We start from the raw sequence: 19,283 nt of genomic DNA, 5'->3' as shown, positions 1-19,283 counted from the left end.
GATCTGTCTTAAACACACTCTGTATCCTAATTTTAAAATTTATATTGTATCATTTCCTCACGTGATAAACACAATTTGAAATGACTCATCTTCTCTTATATATATATATATATATATATAAAACTGAATCGCTTTGTTGTGTGCCTGAAACTAACACAATATTATAAATCAACTCTACTTCAATAAAAACCGTTAGACTTTGTGTTTGTTCCCCATATTTTGTTATTATAAAAACTGTAGCCATGAAGATCTTTTACACAAATGTCGAAGTGCTCACATTACTCCTTGGCCAGATTCCTAGACATTGAATTTATTCATGTAATTAACACATTTACGGAGCCCCCCCACTGTGATGAAGGCTTGTCTAGGTGCTGGGTTCCTGGGCCAGAGGGAAGATTTTCGGTGTCTTTGAACACAATTCCGTATCGCTGTGCAGAAATGCTGTTTTACTTCGTTTCCACCAACAGCGTGTTAGGGACAGTCCCACTGTAGCCCGGCCAGCACTGCATACGATCACTTAAAAAATCTTGGCTGTAAAATCTAGGCACTCAGTCGCACTTTAGTTACCTCACTGAGGCCGCAGGACTTTCCTTGGCCTGGGAAGGTGAGTGATTCAGTTCCCCACCCTGGAGGCGGAGAAGCTGTGATCTCCCAGGAGGGCGATGGATGCCCTGAGGCTGACTCAAGAGCACTGGAGGGAAGGTGGGAGCGGTCAGGATGCCGTAGACCAGGACAGGCCAGGGGCCACTGAGTAGCGGTGAGGCCGGGCCAACCCGCCTACCGGGCAGCTCTCTGGGGAGTCTGGGTGTTGACACAAGGGTGTGTTTGGATGTTGGGGAAACTTATGGGTGGAGGGGCGGAGACCGACGGCTGCCCACTCAACACCTGCTCCCTGCCCTTCCTTACCACCAGACCCCGCCCCACTGAGCCCCCCCTCGCAGCCCTGAATGCCGCCACCTAGTCTGGCCAGCTGTGTGGCAGTGGTCACGAGCGGGGCTTTGAGGACGCCAAATAAAAGGGCCGACTCGGCTGCCCCTTCGCTTCTCTCCACTTGGAAGGCAGACGCTGGATGTGGAACAGCCCTCTGCGGGGGCCAGGAGGTGATGGTTGACCAGGTGGCCGGGAGGAGGCTGGGCCCAGATGGCCTTCTGGAACTTTCCACGCAGCCCTGGCCTGCCTACCTCTAGGTGTCATCCCTTACTTAAAAGAACTGTTTTGTAAATCTCTTACCAAATAGATAACCAATATGCATGTGAATGCAACTGATTCCTCCAGAAAGCAATTTTCTTGGTCCTTCTTTGGCTTATTTACTAGAAGACAGGTCACCTTTGTCATGGTTTGAATTTGGCCTGCTGGGGGTCACGTGACTGCGTGGCTGGGTGGCACGCTCCCTTCTGTGTTGCACAATTCACCACTCTGTGGTGCTGTGGGCTCCCCACGCCACGGGGAAATCTCAACAGAAACTGTAAATACTAGCGTGTCCTGTGATCGCGCGGCTCTATCTTTACTGACATGGAAGACCGGGGGTTGGAAAGCCATCCGTCTGTCTGTAGAGAGAAGAGTCTGGAAGGTGCTCCAATCACTAACCGTGGTGACATCCGGGTGGTGGCATTTTGGGTGAGTCTTACCTTCTTTACACTTTTCTGAATTGGAGGATAAAGATAGGATGTTATTTTGCATGAGAACATTTTAATAATATTAGTAATAACATCGTCCTGGAATGGGTTTATTTTCTAGCCACTGCTGAGTCCTTATCACGTATCTGGGGCACTGTGGGTCCAGTGGAAAGATACATCTGAAGCATCTGATGTATCAGAACTTCTGGGCCCAGGTGATCCCTGGCTGGAGGAACCAGGACCTCTTGGAATTTCTTGTAAATAAGTCAGAAGAGCTGCTCCTTGTTTTTTCCCTCTTGCCATGACTGTAGCACCTTGGGCCAGTGTGCTCATGCACGGGGCTGCCTGGGCCTAGCAGAATCCCTTCCGTAAGCACTGACCTGGGAATAGAGACCCAATTAATCATGACAAAAAATGCCTTCCCCTCCCCGCCCCCCTAAAAAACACCCCAAGAAAAACCTCCACGGAAGCGGTTTAGACATATTTCCATTTCTTTATTAGAAAGAGGCCTCTACACTATAGCCACCTCTCTCCATTACTTTACACATTTTTCTTTTTCTTTTTTTTGTCCCCTTAGAATACTGTACAGCTGACACAAAAAAATCCCAAGGCAGGAAAATACAAACTGGCATATTTAATCAAAACAAGATCATATGAAATAACAAGCCAAGTGAAATGTCTGTCAATGGTTTTAATTACAGTACAAACAATATAAATAAAGCATCATTGAGTCATTGTGAAACAAACTTGCTGAATGAGGTAATATAAAAACAACCAAAAAAAAAAAAAACCCCATCTCTGGATAAACCCCAGGCTACTCTCCCATCTTCTATACATGGCTATTTACAGAACAGAGAAATGTGCTAAAATGTGCCGAGGCGCGGCCTTCCCTATTCCCTCCTAAAAATGCCTCTCAGTCATCACCTTTGACCTGCTCAGGCTTCCCTTTCAGAAACACACCCAGTGGCAAGATGAGAACCCAGTTCCAAGTCAGGGACAGGAGAGTGGGGCTTGTCTGGGGCAGGAAGCCACACCCTAGGACCCACGTGGCAATGCCTGTGGCTGGTGTGGCCGAATTCCAGCCCTTCCCTGGGCCGCCAGCCCGGTCCTTCCGGGGCTCGGCAGAGCGCCTTTGATCAAGTGCACACGGCATCGCCAGCACACGGGCACTCAAACCAGGGCAGGGGCAGCAGCCCCAAGAATTTGATAAATTTTAGACACAAAAACTCAGTTGGAGGAGAGAAACCGTGCTGGTTTTGAAGGTTTGGAGAAGGCATTATTTCTAAGACCAAGATGTGTGAACAGCCATGAAGCAGTTTCTAAGGGTACCTACCCACGGCCTGTGCACCACAGAACGGCTCTGACCCTCACTCAGGTCCACCAGTGCACGCGTAACAGTCCTGGTGGGAAAGCTTCCGGGACCCCGTGGGTGGGACCGGGGGGCTGAGAGGTGCGTGATGGGCTCACATGAGCAGTAAAAGCTAACTCCCTGGCTTGTCCCCAGCTCACGGCACCCTGGGTCCAGCCTCTGTCCTCCCAGGCGGGAGGTACCTTTTCCCCAGGCGACTCAGTGGACCGTCAGGTGCAGAGCTGAGTGCCGTGTCCCCAGCTGGGCTGCTCACCAAGGTCTTTGCGCAAAGCCAGGCACCCAGGGTTTCTAACACAGGCGTCGTTACAGGGGTGGGGAGACCCGGGACGTCCTTCATCGAGCCCCTGACACACCTTCAATTTCCACGCGCCAGTTCTGAGTATGAGCTTCTAGGGGATGGGCAGAGTCTCCTTATTACAAGAGTATCTGAACCAGCTCAGACATTAGCTTCCGGGCCGGTGTGGATGCCGTCCGGCACTAGGGAGACGGGGGCATAACCTGATTTAGGGGCGACTGTTCCCGACGGCGGGTGTGTTAAGGGGGTTTGCTCCATTCCAAAGACTCTCCAGCCCTCTCACATCTTGTTTGGTTCCTTTCTTTCATCTGCATCTCAAAAGCTGAAGGTCAGGGAATGCTCACCGACACTGAAATCTGGATGAGTCCTAATCGCAATCGGACAGGCGAGGATCTCTCTTATGCCTTGATCACGACCCTCGGGGGTCCTTCTCTACAGATGCCACAGCCAGGCCCAACACAAGACAAGCCTCAAGCCCACCTCTCTCTCATGCAGCCACCTTGCCTCTCCTTGCGCACAGCCGGCGCCTGCTGGGAGCCGGGTGCCCCACGGTGTCTGGAAGCCAGCGATCCTGTCCTTTTAATGGGGCAGGTTCATGCTCGTACACCTGCAGCCTTTAGAGCCACCTTGGGTCTCTGCTGGGCACGCCTGCCCCAACCCTGCCCTCTCCCCGGCACTGAAGGCCTTTTTCTGGATGGGTTGAGGGCCTCAGATAAGGACACTTTTACCAAAAAGGCGCAAACCCCCAAATCAAATGCTGTCAACAAAAACAACACCTCATAAGTGAAATGCCTTAAGGAGAGCTTTTCAAGTTCATGGTCACTGCACCCTTGCTTTGGGGAGGGTGCTTGCTACACTGGTGAAACAGAAATACTTCTAAAATCTGGGCTTTAGAAAAAAATTCACAGATTAAAAACAGACTTTTTCGTTTTACAGAATCCCCTGCTGATGAAATGTCCTCTAATTTCAACTCAGACCCAAACTGAAAAAGCCAACCGGAAAAAAGTGTCAATCTATGTTTAAAAAGCAGCAGACATCCAAAATGAGACAGGGAATTTATTCATATTTTTTAAAAAATCTATTTTAGGACAGCATTTCTTTTCTAAGGGGGAGAAAATCTGTGGTTTGGGGATGATCACGTCTTAGGTGGCTGAACGTCCAACGTGGAGGTGCTGACCCTGTGTGGCAACATTTCTCTCTCTCAGATGTCACAGCACCTTGGGTTCCAGTGACTACTTCCTGGCAGTGATGGAACTGAAAGTCTGAGCACTGTTTCATCTACCCCAAGTGACTGCCCACCCCGCTTCTCTCGTCCGCATAACTGGAAGGAATGCGATGTCTTGACTGAAAGGCAAGCTGATTTAGAAACGTGAATGACAAAGGACCTGTCAGCACAGGGCACAGAGCAGAGCAGGGGCAGGCCAGGTGTGTATCCGGGCCCCCTGCCCACACCTGGGGGCCCTGGCCTGGCCAGGGCGGAGCCCGCACCAAAGACCCACTGACCACAGGGCTTCCCGAGGACAGCCACTTGGGGAATCCAAAAAAGAAACATGTCTAAATCATGGCTACAAGAGAAAAATGCAAGTTTCGATGCCAAAGGCCCTTATTTAGCTTTTTGGTGAAGGATGGGGGTGAAAATCACTCCAAGACACGACTTCACAGCGTGTGAAACCCACGTGTAAAGGGGCAGTTAGAAATAAATCATATTTCCTGGGAAAGAAAGATGTGTATCTTCAGCACGTTTCTATCTGAGCTCCTTCCTGACGGCTCTTCAGTTTGTTTGCTTGAAGGACATAAATACAGTCCAGGGGAGCTCCAGGAAAGTCGCGATGACCTTGTGGGGCACCTGACAGAGAGGATGTGAGGGAGGGAAGCAGCCCGTCCAGAGGTGACGGATTTGCTTTCCAATCATCTGTGCCTCCTGAGCAGTTTTTGAGACCTGACCCTACTTTACTCACTGAGGACCTACATTGCAGCAAGGCTTCCAAGCCCCCCAGGTGGGAATGTGGATTGCCCCCCCCCCTTGCTTCCAGAACATTCTAAATGCAAAGAGAAAGGACTGGCGGGGTTGGATCCACCGGGGCCCACGTCACCCGTGAGCACAGCTCAGGCCGGGGATTGGGCAGGAGCCAATGGCCACTCCCAAGGGGGAAGATGGTACCACCAAGGGCAGGCCCAGGACAAGGTCACTGTCACCCTTGAGAGGGAAGACAGCTCACTGACCGGCCACAGCAGCTCAATGAGGGACAGAGAGAGAGAGAGAGAGAGAGAGAGAGAGAGAGAGAGAGAGGGAGAGAGAAGGGGGCCCTGGAGCCTCAAGCCACACCCAGCCAGCTTAGGGTGCCTGCAAGAAGCTCTGGTTTTAAAGAGGAAGCAGGAAAAGGACACTCAACGGTCCCCAAACACGAGTGTGTCCAGTGGCCTCTCAGTGCCGGAGGAGGCGTCTGAAGGACGGAGGCCTTGGGATCGACAACACAGCAGAGGGTGTGGGAGAGAGAAGGGTGGTCTCGGCCAGAAGTAGCGGGAGTGAAGGGCCTGAGGGGGACACTCACCCTTCCGTCCTCTAGAAAATCAAACTCAGACTCAGGCTGGAGGGCGCATGGCGGTAAGTGGGCTGACGCGACGGGGAGGGGGCAGTGCGGGCACATCCCTGGGGGAGGGGCTGCCCGGGAGCAGGGTCCTCGGAGAGCCTCGCTCCCACTGACGACCACGGGCTCAGCAGAGACAGAGGAGGGTCAGAGCCTCGACGGGAGGGGCTGGCAAGCTGGCCGCCACCGACCCCGCAGGGCACTGGCTCGGGGCAGGTTTCCCGGCTGGTGCTCTTGGCCCCGTCCCATCCACGTTCTGTTCTCCTGAGCGTCCCGCCCCTGGCTGGGCATCGGGCTGGCATTTATCACACTGGTCCAAACGTCACCACACCCTGCAAGGCCACAGGGTTTCACAGCTGAGGAAGGACCCTGGGAAGCTGGATGGGACGGCAAGGCCAGGTGAACCCAGGTCTGCTCGGCCCCACGGCTGCCTTTCTTGTTGGACTATTGTTCCCTAGTGAAGTAGTGAGAGCTCCTTTGCAAATGTGGGGAATGAGCCTGAATGTGTTCAGGTGGCACCAAACTGGGAGGCCCGGAGCCGATGCTGGAGGCCGAGGCTGGGTCCAAGCGGACCGCATCAGGCGGCACAAAACCTCAGAGGAGGGGGCAGAAGTGCACGGCCCTGCACTGGTGCTACAAGGGCCACAGCCTGGGCTTGTGGCCCTGCAGGGAAGGTGCTGCTTTAAGGATTCCAGGCCAGAGTAATTCAGGAAGAGCTGCTTTCCTGCACCCGACAGCCCAGCGGTCAGCAAGCACCCGCTGCCCTCACCTCCTTTCTGGGATGATTCCACATAGGGTGGGCTTCCTGGGGGACAGGAAACTGTACCTGCTTATGGGACCGAAGACTCATGGCAGTAATGTCACTCACTCGCCCTCGACTGCTCATCTCCTGGGAAGACCGGAGACGGAAGGAACCTGGGACCCTGGCTTGGTAAACCATCTGTCTGTCCACCCCAGAACTCGAGGTCCACCCATGCACCATCAGAATCAAGGCTCCTTTCTCTGCAGGGTTCTCTGGGCCACAAGAGAAATCCAGAGAGGTCTGCAATACACCCAGCTCACCTGTGCAGGTGCCCTCACGAGTGGCCGCCTTATCACATGCCTTCCCCAGCCAGCGGGTTTCTCGTCAAGGAAAAATTCGAATTCTGAATAGAAAAGGTTACGTGGATTCTGCAGTGGTGGCTTCCTGTGTCACTGTCATGTCCCTGAACTTACATGGAAATAAACTATGAAAACTGGACCCCCTTCCTCAACTGGTTATTTCTAACACTGGCCCTGGGTCCTTGCTTCTCCGGCCTTGGTGTTAGTAAGGCTTTAAGATGGCAATGAGAGCGTTGTCAGCAAAGAAAGGACTTCTAGTTTGACACTGACATACAAACAGACAAGCCGCCGGTCACATTTATTTTAAAAGAAAACCCTTGAAACCCACTACCGCCTTTTCTCTGTTGCCAAAACTCGGGCTCGAGAAAGCAGGCTGCCCCCTGCAGCAGATCAATATCGCTAAAAATAGCAGGAGAGGGGTCGAATTTTCTAAGGAGGAATCAATGAAGTCCCAGCGCTGGAGGGAGGGAAGGGAAGAAACCAGTCTAGCATTCAGGTCGTGAAAGGCTAAGTGAAAAAAGAAGTCATCTGGGAAAATATTATATTATAAACACATATAATAATCTGTACACACTCATATACATCCCAAAGAGAAGCCTTACAAGGAATTCCGTTTCTTTTCAAAAGAAGGCTTCACTGTGATAAAGCATTCCTACAGTGGGAATTAACTACAATGAAATAATTTAAGAATTTCGTTTATACTCTATCTGCGTTCACTACATAACGTCTACGCTAACGGGGAGGCCAATGCGCGTGGCTGGATTAGAAGAGTAATGCGTTCTTCAAAAACAGGAAGGACTTTCTTTTTTCCTCTATTCACGTTTAAAATAACCACACAGTGATGAAACAGAATTAAAAATCAGGTGGAGGGATTATGGACCTGTTGTCAAGGCTCCCAGGCTGGAGGCTTCCGCACCTGTTATCCTGGGAAACCGCCGAGTTCCACTGAGCTGCATCAAGCTTAGAAATGCCCATGAAACACTGACCCAGGTAGAAACTGTGTAAAGCTTTATTTTTTCCCCACCTACTTTAATTTTTTTTTAAAAAGTGAAAGAAGAGGAAAAACTCTTACAAAATAGAAGGTTTAATATACGAGAGCAAGGAACTTCCCCGGAGGCGGCAGGGTTAACGTGGCCCTATGTTTCTGTGCTACATCAGTCCCATGCCATCCTTCAAGGTGACGCCCTCTCCCCCGTCATACTGCCAAAGGGCTCAAGGCACAGTTGCCCCCTTTTCTTTTTCACCTAAGGTGTCACGATCTGGTTTACTATGTTTGGCCACCACGTTGAAGGTGGCCGAAGTCTGAAGCAGCCAGAAACCATGACGACGGCAAATTGGGTGATGTACTAAAATGATGGGCCTGGCCACCAGGCAAAAAAAAAAAAAAGTCTCAGGGCGTTTCATGAGTCAGTCTGTGCTCCCAAATCGGCAGCGGCGGTCAGGATGGACCTCTGCAAAGTGCCCGGGTCTGGGATTTGGAAAGTCACCCCCCGCGTTGCCACAGCCTGTTCCTCTGGGTGGGCAAAAGTAGGGTCAGATCTAAATCGTGCTTTCCAGTAACAAGGAATCACATGCCTCTTTCCCCCTCTAATATGCTTTTATCCCCCCCTTTCTTGATTTTAATAAGCAAATTGTACCACCATCTTATTCTGATATGCTCCTTTTTAGAAGCTGTATATCACATTAATGGAAGTGTTTACTGCTGGGAATATTTCCCGTGTACAATGATCTGTAACCCTCTTATCTCAACTAGTTGCATATTATTAGTTCACATCCAGTTCAATTTATAAATTAACAGAGGTGCCATTTGTCTGTACAGAAATCAATGCATATTTATGAACTTCTTTTATTCAAATAGATTTTCAACACATCTCATCTAAAGACAGAATACAGAAGCCTGTGTGACTTGGGCAACACGGCCCCAGAGTGACTGAGACCCAAGACACCCACCTTGGCAAAAGGACACAAACTATCTCTCAGGTTTGGGCTAAAATAGCCTTTTATGCATTTACTTAGTTCACTAAATGTGCTCAAAATGCTGTTGTTAGCTGAATTTGTGATTTCCTTTTGAACTTCCAAGTCACTCTTATTTATTTTTTCCATTTTGTTTTTGTGCCAAGGAGACTGCAGTCAAATAATACTCGGCAACTGATTTCCTCTCTTTGGACTGAAAAATTAAACAGATACTAAATTATGACAGTGAATTTAGAAAGGAGGGCTCCAAGGGCTTGAAAGAACATGTCTGGGATAATATGATGCTTCTAAGAGTATTGCAATCACATCGTGGCAATCATCAGAGCGTGCTGTGTAACTACCTCCTTGGCTAATATGCTTTCTTCTCGGTGATGACTAATCATGTTCTATTAAACAGCGGTAATGCTGGAAGAACTCAACTATACGAGTGTAATGAAGCCAGTATTCTCCCTGGACAGATTAGCTACAACTGATTTGACACATACCATCATAGGGGCTTCAAACCTGACAAACTCTGCTTGCTTCTGATTTATGCCGTCAAGCTCCTCGGAGAAGAGATGAAACCCAAGTGTTCCGTCTGGTAGAGGTGAAATGTACTGATGTGCTGAACTGCCAGTTAAGGAGAGTTACCCCTTCTCCTGGCTGCGCGCCTCCCCTCCCCCATGTCCCGCCCCTTGTGCCACGCTCTGTCTCCCGGCCACCGGAGGGACCAGGACCAGGGTCCGGCGCCGTGTGCTACCATCAACGAACCCAGGCCCGCCGGTCGCTCCTGTTGATCAGGGGAGTTTATGCAAAGGAATCAATGCTGCAGCCTCCGGGCCTCCTCTTCGCCCCTTGAGGACCCATCCGGGTTTTGTGATTTCGCTTGGCGTGAGGGGGGGTGGAGGCGTGGGGGGTTGGCTGGGGACCACCAGGAGGAGTGAGGGGACGCGACGGGACTCACGTGGCGTGATCCCTGAGGGCGTGCAGGAGGCTGCGGGCACCGCCGGTCCTCAGATGATGGTGGGCACCCTCCCGCCGCTGTTGTTCCGGTTATTGTTCTTCCTGGACAGGTTGGGGGTGGCCATGAGCACGAAGCGCTCGTCGGGGCAGCCGTACTGCAGCAGGACGTCGGCGCACTCCTGGCTGGAGGCCTGCCGCGCGTAGGCCAGCGCCGTGTTCCCGTGCGCGTCGCGGGCCATCACATCCACCCCGTACTGCGGAGGCAACAGAACCGCGTTAGGCTCATGGGAGGGAGGGGACAGGGCACCTTGTTCAACCCCGCAGGCAGCTGGGGCAGATGCTGACCCCGGGACGCGCTACCGGGAACCCGCGGGGGAGACCAGCGGCCAGTGTCCCTGCCCCCGTCCCCCTTACCCCCGCCAGGTGTATTCTTTTCAGAAAAGAATGTGCTTTTTGCATCGAAAAGCCCCTCCCCTGTGCAATAGAAACGGACCAAGGATAACTCTAGTTCTGCTACTTCTATTTTGACTTTCCAATTATAAACACAAAAAACGATCACTCTTTTGATCTCACAGGCGATTCATTTTCATTGTAGGAAATACATAGGTAATACATAAGAGCACAAGAAGAAAAAAATCACGTATAATCTCGCTATTCAGAGATAATCTTGGTTAATCTTTCAGCGGATTTCCTTCTAATGGTTTTTCTTTGAATCTAAACGCATATATGAATAACTGAGATAAAACTTGCACAAATAATTGGTATCTTTTTTTTTTTTTTTTTACTGAACTTGGTGCTCTGATCATTTTCTCAGATCATTAAAAGTTATTCAAAAGCATGACATATAATAGCCATAGAATATTCCTCCGTATGAACGTAACTCAGTTACTCTGTCCTCGGTAGCTACACATTGTGTTTTATATTTTTTTATTATTTTTTTTAAAAATTATTTATTTATTTATTTTGGCTGTGCCGGGTCTTCGTTGTGGCATGCAGGATCTTTTTTTTTTTTTGGGTTGCGGCATGCGGACTCTTAGTTGTGGCATGAATGTGGGGATAGAATCCTGACCAGGGATTGAACCCAGGCCCCCTGCATTGGGAGCATGGAGTCTCACCCACTGGACCACCAGGAAGTCCCTACACGTAGTGTTTTAAAGTTGTCATTGGTCTAAATAGTGCTGTGGTGTACATCCTCGCATTGAATCTTTCTCAGGATCTCTGACTGTCAGAGTGATGACTGGAGGGGGTAATACGAGATTAAATTACACAAATATGTTTAAGCTTCTGGCTCTCGAGAAAGGGTGGACTGATGTCCACTTCTTCCACCACCATGGATAGGAGTCTCATCTCTCGTCTTCAGGAAGCATTAGCATTAAAGGAACTCTTGGCCAATTTGAGGGGGAAAGATGGCATGCAATTTGTTAATGGAACTAACTGTGTTCCCCCAAACTTTATATGTTGAAGTCCCAACATAGGAATGTGCCTGTATTTGGAGATAGGGCCTTTAAAGAGGTCATTAAGGTTAACTGAGGTCATATGGGTGGGGCCCTAATCGAAGATGACCTGTGTCCTTATAAGAAGAGAAAAAGACAGCAGGGATGCATGTGCACACAGAGGAAAGGCCCTGTGAGGACACAGAGAGAAGTCTGCAAGCCAAGGAGAGAGGCCTCAGGGAAAAAAGACCCTGCCCTCACCTTGACCTTGGACTTGGACTTCTGGCCTCCAGAACTGTGAGAAAATAAATTTCTGTTGTTTAACCCCCAGAGTCTGTAGTCTTTTGTCAGGGCAGCCCCAGCAGACTCATATGCAACTGCTAACATGAAGCTGAACATTGAGTGATTCTGATATCTGTGTATCTAATTCTCCCATCACACCCATCCCAAGAGTCAGGTAAAAATATGTAGAAACTGGCATCGTTCTCAGCTGTGCTGGACAGACCCATCGCCTGCCCCTGGGGTTGGGAACAGAAGAGCCCCCAGCAGGTGACACACCTCTGCACAGTGTCCCACTGGTGAGCACACACCTCCCCTCCCTACCCAGGACCCTCTCAATGGGCAGCTTTCTGCCACCCTTCGAATGGGGACCTGCTGTGGCCGAGGACCCCAAAGGCATGCGGGCAGCGGCTAGGCAGGGGGTGTGGGCTTCTCAGAAGCAGCTCCTGGATGGCACTGTCATTTTCTCCCTTTCTTCTCCCCATTCAAGCTGCGTGGCAAATGCTTCAATAGAGATTAAAAAGATAACTTTCCCCAGTGGAAATTAATCGGAAGAGTCCAGAAGAAGCCCTTTGACAAACTCCGATCACATCAAATCTCAAAGTCTAGGGCCCAGCATTTTTGTGTTATGTGAACGAAAAATCCAAAGGTGTGGCAACGGGAAAACCACATAAACCGTTCAGTTTATATCCTCTCTCTCCCCACCTTCCCCACAAAACGATGATGGGAGTCTTTTGTCAAAGCAACAAGAGCGACATCACCAACTATGCTTGACCCAAGGGCGGGGGGGGGTCATCCCAAAGATGAACTCGGCAGACACGCTAGCAAATGCTGTGCAAAGTGGACCACTGTGCCCGCATAAGGAGACTTCATTCCTCCCTTTTAAACTGGTGCTCTGTGTGTGCCCTCACACAGCTGGGCTGAAAGGGAGCCCCCCACCCCAAATCCTAAATTCCCTATTACTAATGCTTCCCACTTCCAGGCGGGCAACGATAGCCTTCTCCCAGAATGATGCCCGCGGAGCAGCGCTAAGTGCCCGCTGCGACCCGGCTCCCAGCCGAGGGCACGTGGGCGACCTACCCAGATGAGGAGCTGGGCCAGGACCACATTGCCCTTCCGGCAGGCCAGGTGCAGTGCCGTGCGGCCGTCCCCCTCCCCGCAGGTCTCGTTCACTTCGTCCCGGGAGCCATGCGCCAGCAGCAAGATGACCATCCGCAGGTCCTCGTCGGCAGTGGCCCGCAGCAGGTGCTGGCCCAGGGACAGCTCCGTGCACGACAGCGGGGCCAGGAAGAGCTTCTGCTCGTACTTGGCCCGGATCCACCGCTCCTTCTCTTCCCTGCAAGAGTCACCAGACAGGCGAGGTCACGATCGCGCGGGAGAACCGAGGCTGCACCCCTCTGCCCAGCGACCACCGTGTGGTGCGTGGTCCGGAGGCGTCCAGGGGGCGGTGACAAGTGTCTTCACCCGGCACCAGGAAGCCCCCCTCCGGGGAAAGGCTCCCCTACAGTGTACAAAGTGGGTCCCCACCAGGAGCACCACCTGGGCACCTGTTAGAGATGCAGGTTCTCAGGCCCCGTCCCAGCCCCCAGAATCAGAACCCCTGGGATGTGTTTTAACCAGCCCTGCAGGGGATTCTGACGCCCTAAGGTGTGAGAACCAGGGATGGGCCTTGAGCTCTCATGGGATTTCTTGCGCTTTTTGTGGCCCCAGAAGAATCACCCTGCTGCCCGGGGTCTCGCCCAACGCCGGATGGATGCCACAGGCCCGGAGGCCCGATCCACTTTAAGCAGCCACAGTCAGAGCCAGGATTACAGGCCACGTGGCTGGAGTCCAGGGGGCAGGGTGGCCGGCGGGCTCTCCCACCTGGTGTGACCTCGAGGGCTTAGTTCTCAGCCTCATCGGCCGGGGAGCGGGTGTGTGTGAGCTCGGGGGTCTTATACACACTCCCGTAGAAGAAAATGTTGCTACAGACCACATATGAAAAGGCAGCGAATCCAATGGGGAAAAGAGATGCAAGTGACCCTGCTCGGCTCTGTTAGCTCTCAGGATACCTGGGGGAGCCGCGGTGAGGGCGTCAACAACTCCTTCAACACAAAGAGCAGCCGGGTGGGTTTTCGAGGGAAAGTGGGCCGGGGCCCAGCCTCAGAGGCCAGGCAGGTGGGTTAGGGTGCAGCGGGCAGGAGGACATGGGGAGGGAAGGTGTGAGGCACGATGAGCATGGCAGCTGGTGCCCCTCCCCCAGGAGCATGACCCCAGCGGGGTGGGAGTGACAACAGGCCCCCTCTCTGGGGCCCAAAGAGGACAGGATGTTGCCTGAGACATCTGGAAGGAGGGCTGGGGAAGGAAGGAGGGGGCAGGATGGGAAGAGGAGCTGAAGAAAAAGAGAAGAAGAAACCAACAGCAAGGTGTGTTCATATTGACCGGAAGGAGAAGACCCCGGACCGTCTACTCCTGCACTTGGGCCGCTAATGGTGGATTTGGGTGTTGCCTCTTCTAATAAAGGTGAAAACCACTGAAAACAACTCAGTAATCCTCAAGACTGCAGCACTGCTAGGGGGAAAAAAAGTGTGTGGGGGGGGGAATGCAAAAGACAGAAGTGAGATTTCACAAGTAGCTCTTGAAATGAGAGAGTCTGGGAACAGAATGAGGCCGGGGCAGGGAGGGAGGTAGGGGGAGTGGGGTGGGGGACCTTAGGCCGGACAGATGCTTTTTTTTTTTTTTTTGATGTGGACAATTTTTTAAAAGTCTTTACTTTATTTGTTACAATATTGCTTCTGTTTTATGGCCGCGAGGCATGTGGGATCCTAGCTCCCCTACCAGGGACTGAACCTGCACCCCCTGCAGTGGAAGGCAAAGCCTTAACCACTGGGACCGCCAGGGAAGTCCCCGGACGGATGCTCTTTGATGAGGCTGATGAAAGAAGAAACAGAAGCCCTAGAGATAAGAAGTGACTGTAATCACCCCCAGAGACATACATATACACTGATCCACAATTGCCCTCTCCTAAAACTCAGCGTTTTCTCCGGGGGAGTCAGGAGGGTACATAGCTACAAACCACACAGAGGAATCACCTGGGGCCTCCGCTAGACTGGAGAAAGAAAACTCGTTACCCCGTGACATTTTTCCTTTCCAAGTACAGAATAAAGGCCCTGTTTACACCTTTTACCCGTGTTTACATTGCTCCTGGTGATCTAGTGTCGGGTTAGCCCTAATCTGTTTCTAAATACTTAGGCAAACATTTTCTTCCAGGAGTAAATCTGGATTAGTTTTGCTTCACTTCCTGGTCCATACGAGGGACCCCCGAGCGACCCCCCGACCCTTTTCATTAGGCGATTTCCAGGACAAGCACGTGGCTGCAGCCGAGAACTCACACCAGAGCCCGCAGCTCGGAGGCCGGCTGCACACCATCCCTGACTTGGGCCAAAACACAAGCACAAAAGCGCCGGCAACACCTTGGAAATACCGGAAGAGGTGAAAGACAAAAAAACCCCAGGACGGGCCGTGCTTTTCGTGTTATTTAAAAACCTTATTTAAAATGTATTAAACATATGTTGATGCATTTCATAAATCGCCGAAGAGCAAAACGCGAATTAAATGAAAAGGGACAGTAGTGGGGGAGATAACAGCTAGATTTTCAAGTTCCAATCTGCTAATTCTCATTTTTTGGTAGGCATTAAAATCAGACCTCTTTTACTCTGCTCCGGTTGATTTTAATACTCATTGCCAAGTCATTCAGGGATAAACCAGAGGACGGAACATGGTAGCTATAGTCCTAACTGCAATTATTCCATTTTTAAAAAAATATTCGAAGACCCCAGCCAAAGAACGAGGTCAGACCCCCCAGCTTCTAGCTCCTCTCCCGTGGTCAGTGTGTTCTCTTGGGGAACGCCCCACCCCAAGCTCACCTGAATTCACTGAACTCGACACGTGTCTGAATGATGAGTGCATTTAAGCTGTTCTTTGCTTTTAAAAATCAGTGTCGTTCGCAATACGTAATAAAGGCGGGTCCAGGTATCGTGGGGCTGAAAACACATACCATTTGAGGAGACTTCTTTAAGAGAAAGACTCTGAGATTATGTATGTCAAATGAGGAACAGGGAGAAGCGCCTGGGGCTTGGGCTTCCTTGGCTTGGAGCGGGGTGATGATTATTTGTAAGAGTTTCAGAACCTCCAACAACTCAAATACAGAAAACAGGCTTGATACTGGGAACCGTCCCCAAGCGATGCTGCAAGGAGACAAAACCAGTGAAAGCCTCTAGGCAGCCTTCTCTTTGGGGTCCACCTCTCCCAGGCCCACGTCCACATGGCCCCTCACCTCCACCAAGGGCGCCCCCAGATCTGTTCAGTGCATGGTTTTTATTATCTGACAGGATCGCGGCTCTTCACCAAAACTTCTTGTGTTATTTAAAAATAAGCATTCGATGCCGGCTTCTGGGTCCTGCAGGACGGTGATGTTTCAGTGTTTTGTTTTGTTTTTTTCAGACACCAGGAGGCCGGAGAGCAAAGGAAGGCAGACCACTGGGCCTTGAGTCTGTGTCAGGCGTGCTGCTTCTCCACAGCTGAAATCCAGCTGGAAGGAACAGGGGATTCGGGAACGTTTCCGTTTTGTGGGAGCTAATTCAGCGACCCCCATGCGTGCATCAGCACTTAATATTAGTTACAGCCTATATCCTGTGGTCAGTGTCCACACTAACAAACTAGGAGGAAAGCTTAATTCTGCATGCTTCCTGCAGCGGCCAGAGGGAGGGAGAAGAGAATCCGCGTTGAGCTAAAAGGCTGCGGTTTTCGGCCTTGGAGAGGCTGGCGTTTATGTGCTTGCTTTGTTCTTCTTTGTGGTGCAGACTTTTGCAACTTCAGTCACTGCTTGGGCCCTCGTTTCCTCACCTGTAAAACGGGCACAGTGACGTCTACAGCAGGCAAGGTGGTTTTGGAATTTGAAGTCATGTGTTCGGATGATGTGCTGGCCGTGCACAGTGGTCACCTGACAAATGGCAGCCGTGGGTGTCGTGATGCTTGAAGAGAATAACATCTCTCAAGATTCGCATTGCTGTCATGCACACAAGCGCTCCCCATGGGGGTGGCGCGGGTGACGAGGTGGTGTTGGTGGCAGGGGGGTGGGGCCTGACACTCCCGCTGGGTGGGCGAAGGGATCCTGGCCAGAGGCCTTGACAAACCCATGGGTGTCCTGTGGGGCTCCCCCTCCAGGGTGCAGAAGGACCTGACACATTGGGGTGAGGAGCGCTCAGCAAATTCAAACGACCCCATAGCTGTCAGGACCACTGGGGCCAAGTCTGGTTGGCCTCTGCCCGTGGCCTTGAGGCATCTAAAGCCTTCCTGGATGTTATGGACTGAACTGTGTCCCCCCAAATTCATGTGCTGAAGCCCTACCCCACCCAATGTGACTGTATTTGAAGACAAGAGCATTTAGGAAGTAATTGAGGTTGACCAAGGTCACGGTCCTGGTCCGTATAAGAAGGAGAAGAGACAGCTGGGAACTCTTTCTCCTCGTGCACAGAGGAGAGGACACAGCCGGTAGGTGGGTCTGCAGGCCAGGAAGAGGCCTCAACAGAAAGCAACCCTGCCGACACCCTGACCTTGGACTTTCAGCCTCCGGAGCTGTGAGAAAATACATTTCTATCATTTAACCCCTCCACCTCCTCTACCCCCGTCTATGGTATTTTGTTATGGCAGCTGGTCTAACTAATACACTGGACAGCCACATGGTCCATTGTTTCCACTTGGCTTCTGTGCCAACAGTTACCGTGTGAAAGATGGATACTCTGACAATGATTCCTTTTCTGCGAGAATATTCTGTCTAAAACCATTCGCCCCAAGAAACCATGATGCCAAAGCACAGATACCCTAATGGTGACTTTGACGTCCCAATCTTGCTTCTGGGATTCCCGGCTTGTCTCGGCCCAGCCTTTCTTCTTCCCCAAGGAAGGCCAGTTCAAGAGCAGCGTAGCTGGCAGTAGATCACCTCACCTCATTCCAGTCCCCTGGAGGCCCGCGGCTCACAGCCTCCGTTGGCTAATGAGCTAAAAAATGAATTATTGGCACGGCCGGCCATCAGCAGAAAGGAGGGGGCCCGGCTCCTCATTTGAGCCCTGTGCTGACACACCTTTAAATAAATCAACTGCACGGGACCAGGGAAAATGAGAGAACGGGCCACTAATCAGAAGAAAGACACCAACCCAATCCCCCCAAAGAGAAAGACAAGATACAATCGAAGGCACAATAGTAAATATTTTCTCTCCTTCTTGCCTAAGATGAAACCCTTTCTAGGTAGCTGTCCATGCCCTCTGGGCCCAGGAGACCGCCTGGGGTGTGAGCCTGGGGCCCAGGTCTCGGAAGCCGTGAGTCCAGGGTCCTGTGGGGTCTGCCGGGCTCAGCTGGTCTGCTAGGCCTGCAGCCGGACAGATGAGGCTTTGCCACACTTGACCTTGAAGGGTGTTGACTCTGCCAAGGCTCCACCAAAGGGGATCCCTGGGGCACACCTCACCTGCAACCCGCAGGTTTAGTGCTGCCAAATGGAATCAACTGCCAGCACCAGTAAATACTGTGAGGCCCCACTGAGGAGGTGCCACCTGCAAGCCGCAGGAGCGCTTACTGTGATGGTGCTGCTGGTGACGGTGACGATGGTGACAACAGGGACCGGCTTTGTTGACGATTCCTGACCCCGGAACACCCTCCATGTTCTCACGAGTGACCTACATGTCGAATGCTGAACACCATGCAGGTGTGACAGCAGAATTGTGGCCATGTTTTGGGAAATCATGACATAAAGGAAAGGCTTCAGGAAAAGAGATGGGTCATTTTTTTTTTTTTTAAAGTAAGTGGTACCTTATTTTTATTAATTAATTAATTAATTAATTTTTGGCTGTGTTGGGTCTTCGTTTCTGTGCGAGGGCTTTCTCTAGTTGCGGCGAGCGGGGGCCACTCTTCATCGCGGTGCGCGGATCTCTCACTATCGCGGCCTCTCTTGTTGCGGAGCACAGGCTCCAGACGCGCAGGCTCAGTAGTTGTGGCTCACGGGCCTAGTTGCTCCGCGGCATGTGGGATCTTCCCAGGGCAGGGCTCGAACCCGTGTCCCCTGCATTGGCAGGCAGAGTCTCAACCACCGCGCCACCAGGGAAGCCCCGATGGGTCATTTTTGTGGCAAGCTTCAGAAGATGGGGAAAAGGGTGGAGTCTGGAATTGACGGGCACGGCTTTTCCTTTTTTGAATTAGGACGGCCGGATGCCAAGACCTGAGGAATCCCACACCATCCAGGCTGACAGGGCTGTGGACGGATGTGGCCCCAGCTGGGGACTGGGGATCAGGCCCCCAGACGGCGCTGGGCTTCAAGACCGGCCTGCGGACCGGCTGCAGCTCCTCTCTGGAGAAGGACGGATGTTGGGCTCTCCCAGCCTGTGGGGACCGGACGGAGACGGCGGGAGGGCTTTCTAGTCCACGCGTGCCTGAATGTGAGCGAGGCTGACTCTGGTCCCCTCCCGTCTACTGTGGTGCCAGCAACTCCCGGGGCCGATTAACATAAACCAGGTGATGCTCACCCGTCGAGGACGGCTAGCTCAGACCATGACAGAATCAAGGTTAGTGTCGAGAAGAGAAGATGAGGGGTCAGAAATAAGCATTTACGTTTGCAGAAGAAAACGTGGGAGTTCAGGGTTGTGGGGAAGTAGAGCT

At 51.7% G+C, this 19,283-nt stretch overlaps 1 protein-coding gene across 10 annotated transcripts in view; it reads right to left on the bottom strand.

Annotated features, from left to right (window-relative positions):
- Positions 1 to 2,089: 2,089 nt before the first annotated feature.
- AGAP1 (ArfGAP with GTPase domain, ankyrin repeat and PH domain 1) overlaps positions 2,090 to 19,283 on the bottom strand; it is a 550,747-nt gene continuing 533,553 nt past the window's right edge. For all 10 annotated transcript variants that reach the window (XM_082466340.1, XM_082466341.1, XM_082466330.1 and 7 more), the window contains 2 exons: positions 12,678 to 12,933; positions 2,090 to 10,139 (listed from right to left, as the gene is read on the bottom strand). In XM_082466340.1, coding sequence (XP_082322466.1) covers positions 9,936 to 10,139; positions 12,678 to 12,933 — 460 coding nt within the window. In that variant the 3' untranslated portion in view covers positions 2,090 to 9,935. The remainder of the gene's footprint in view (positions 10,140 to 12,677; positions 12,934 to 19,283) is intronic.

This window comes from Balaenoptera physalus (genome assembly GCF_965194825.1).
Source record: "Balaenoptera physalus genome assembly, chromosome: 6".
In the NCBI taxonomy this organism is placed as follows: Eukaryota; Metazoa; Chordata; class Mammalia; order Artiodactyla; family Balaenopteridae; genus Balaenoptera; species Balaenoptera physalus.
This window is presented reverse-complemented; position numbering and strand designations above follow the sequence as displayed.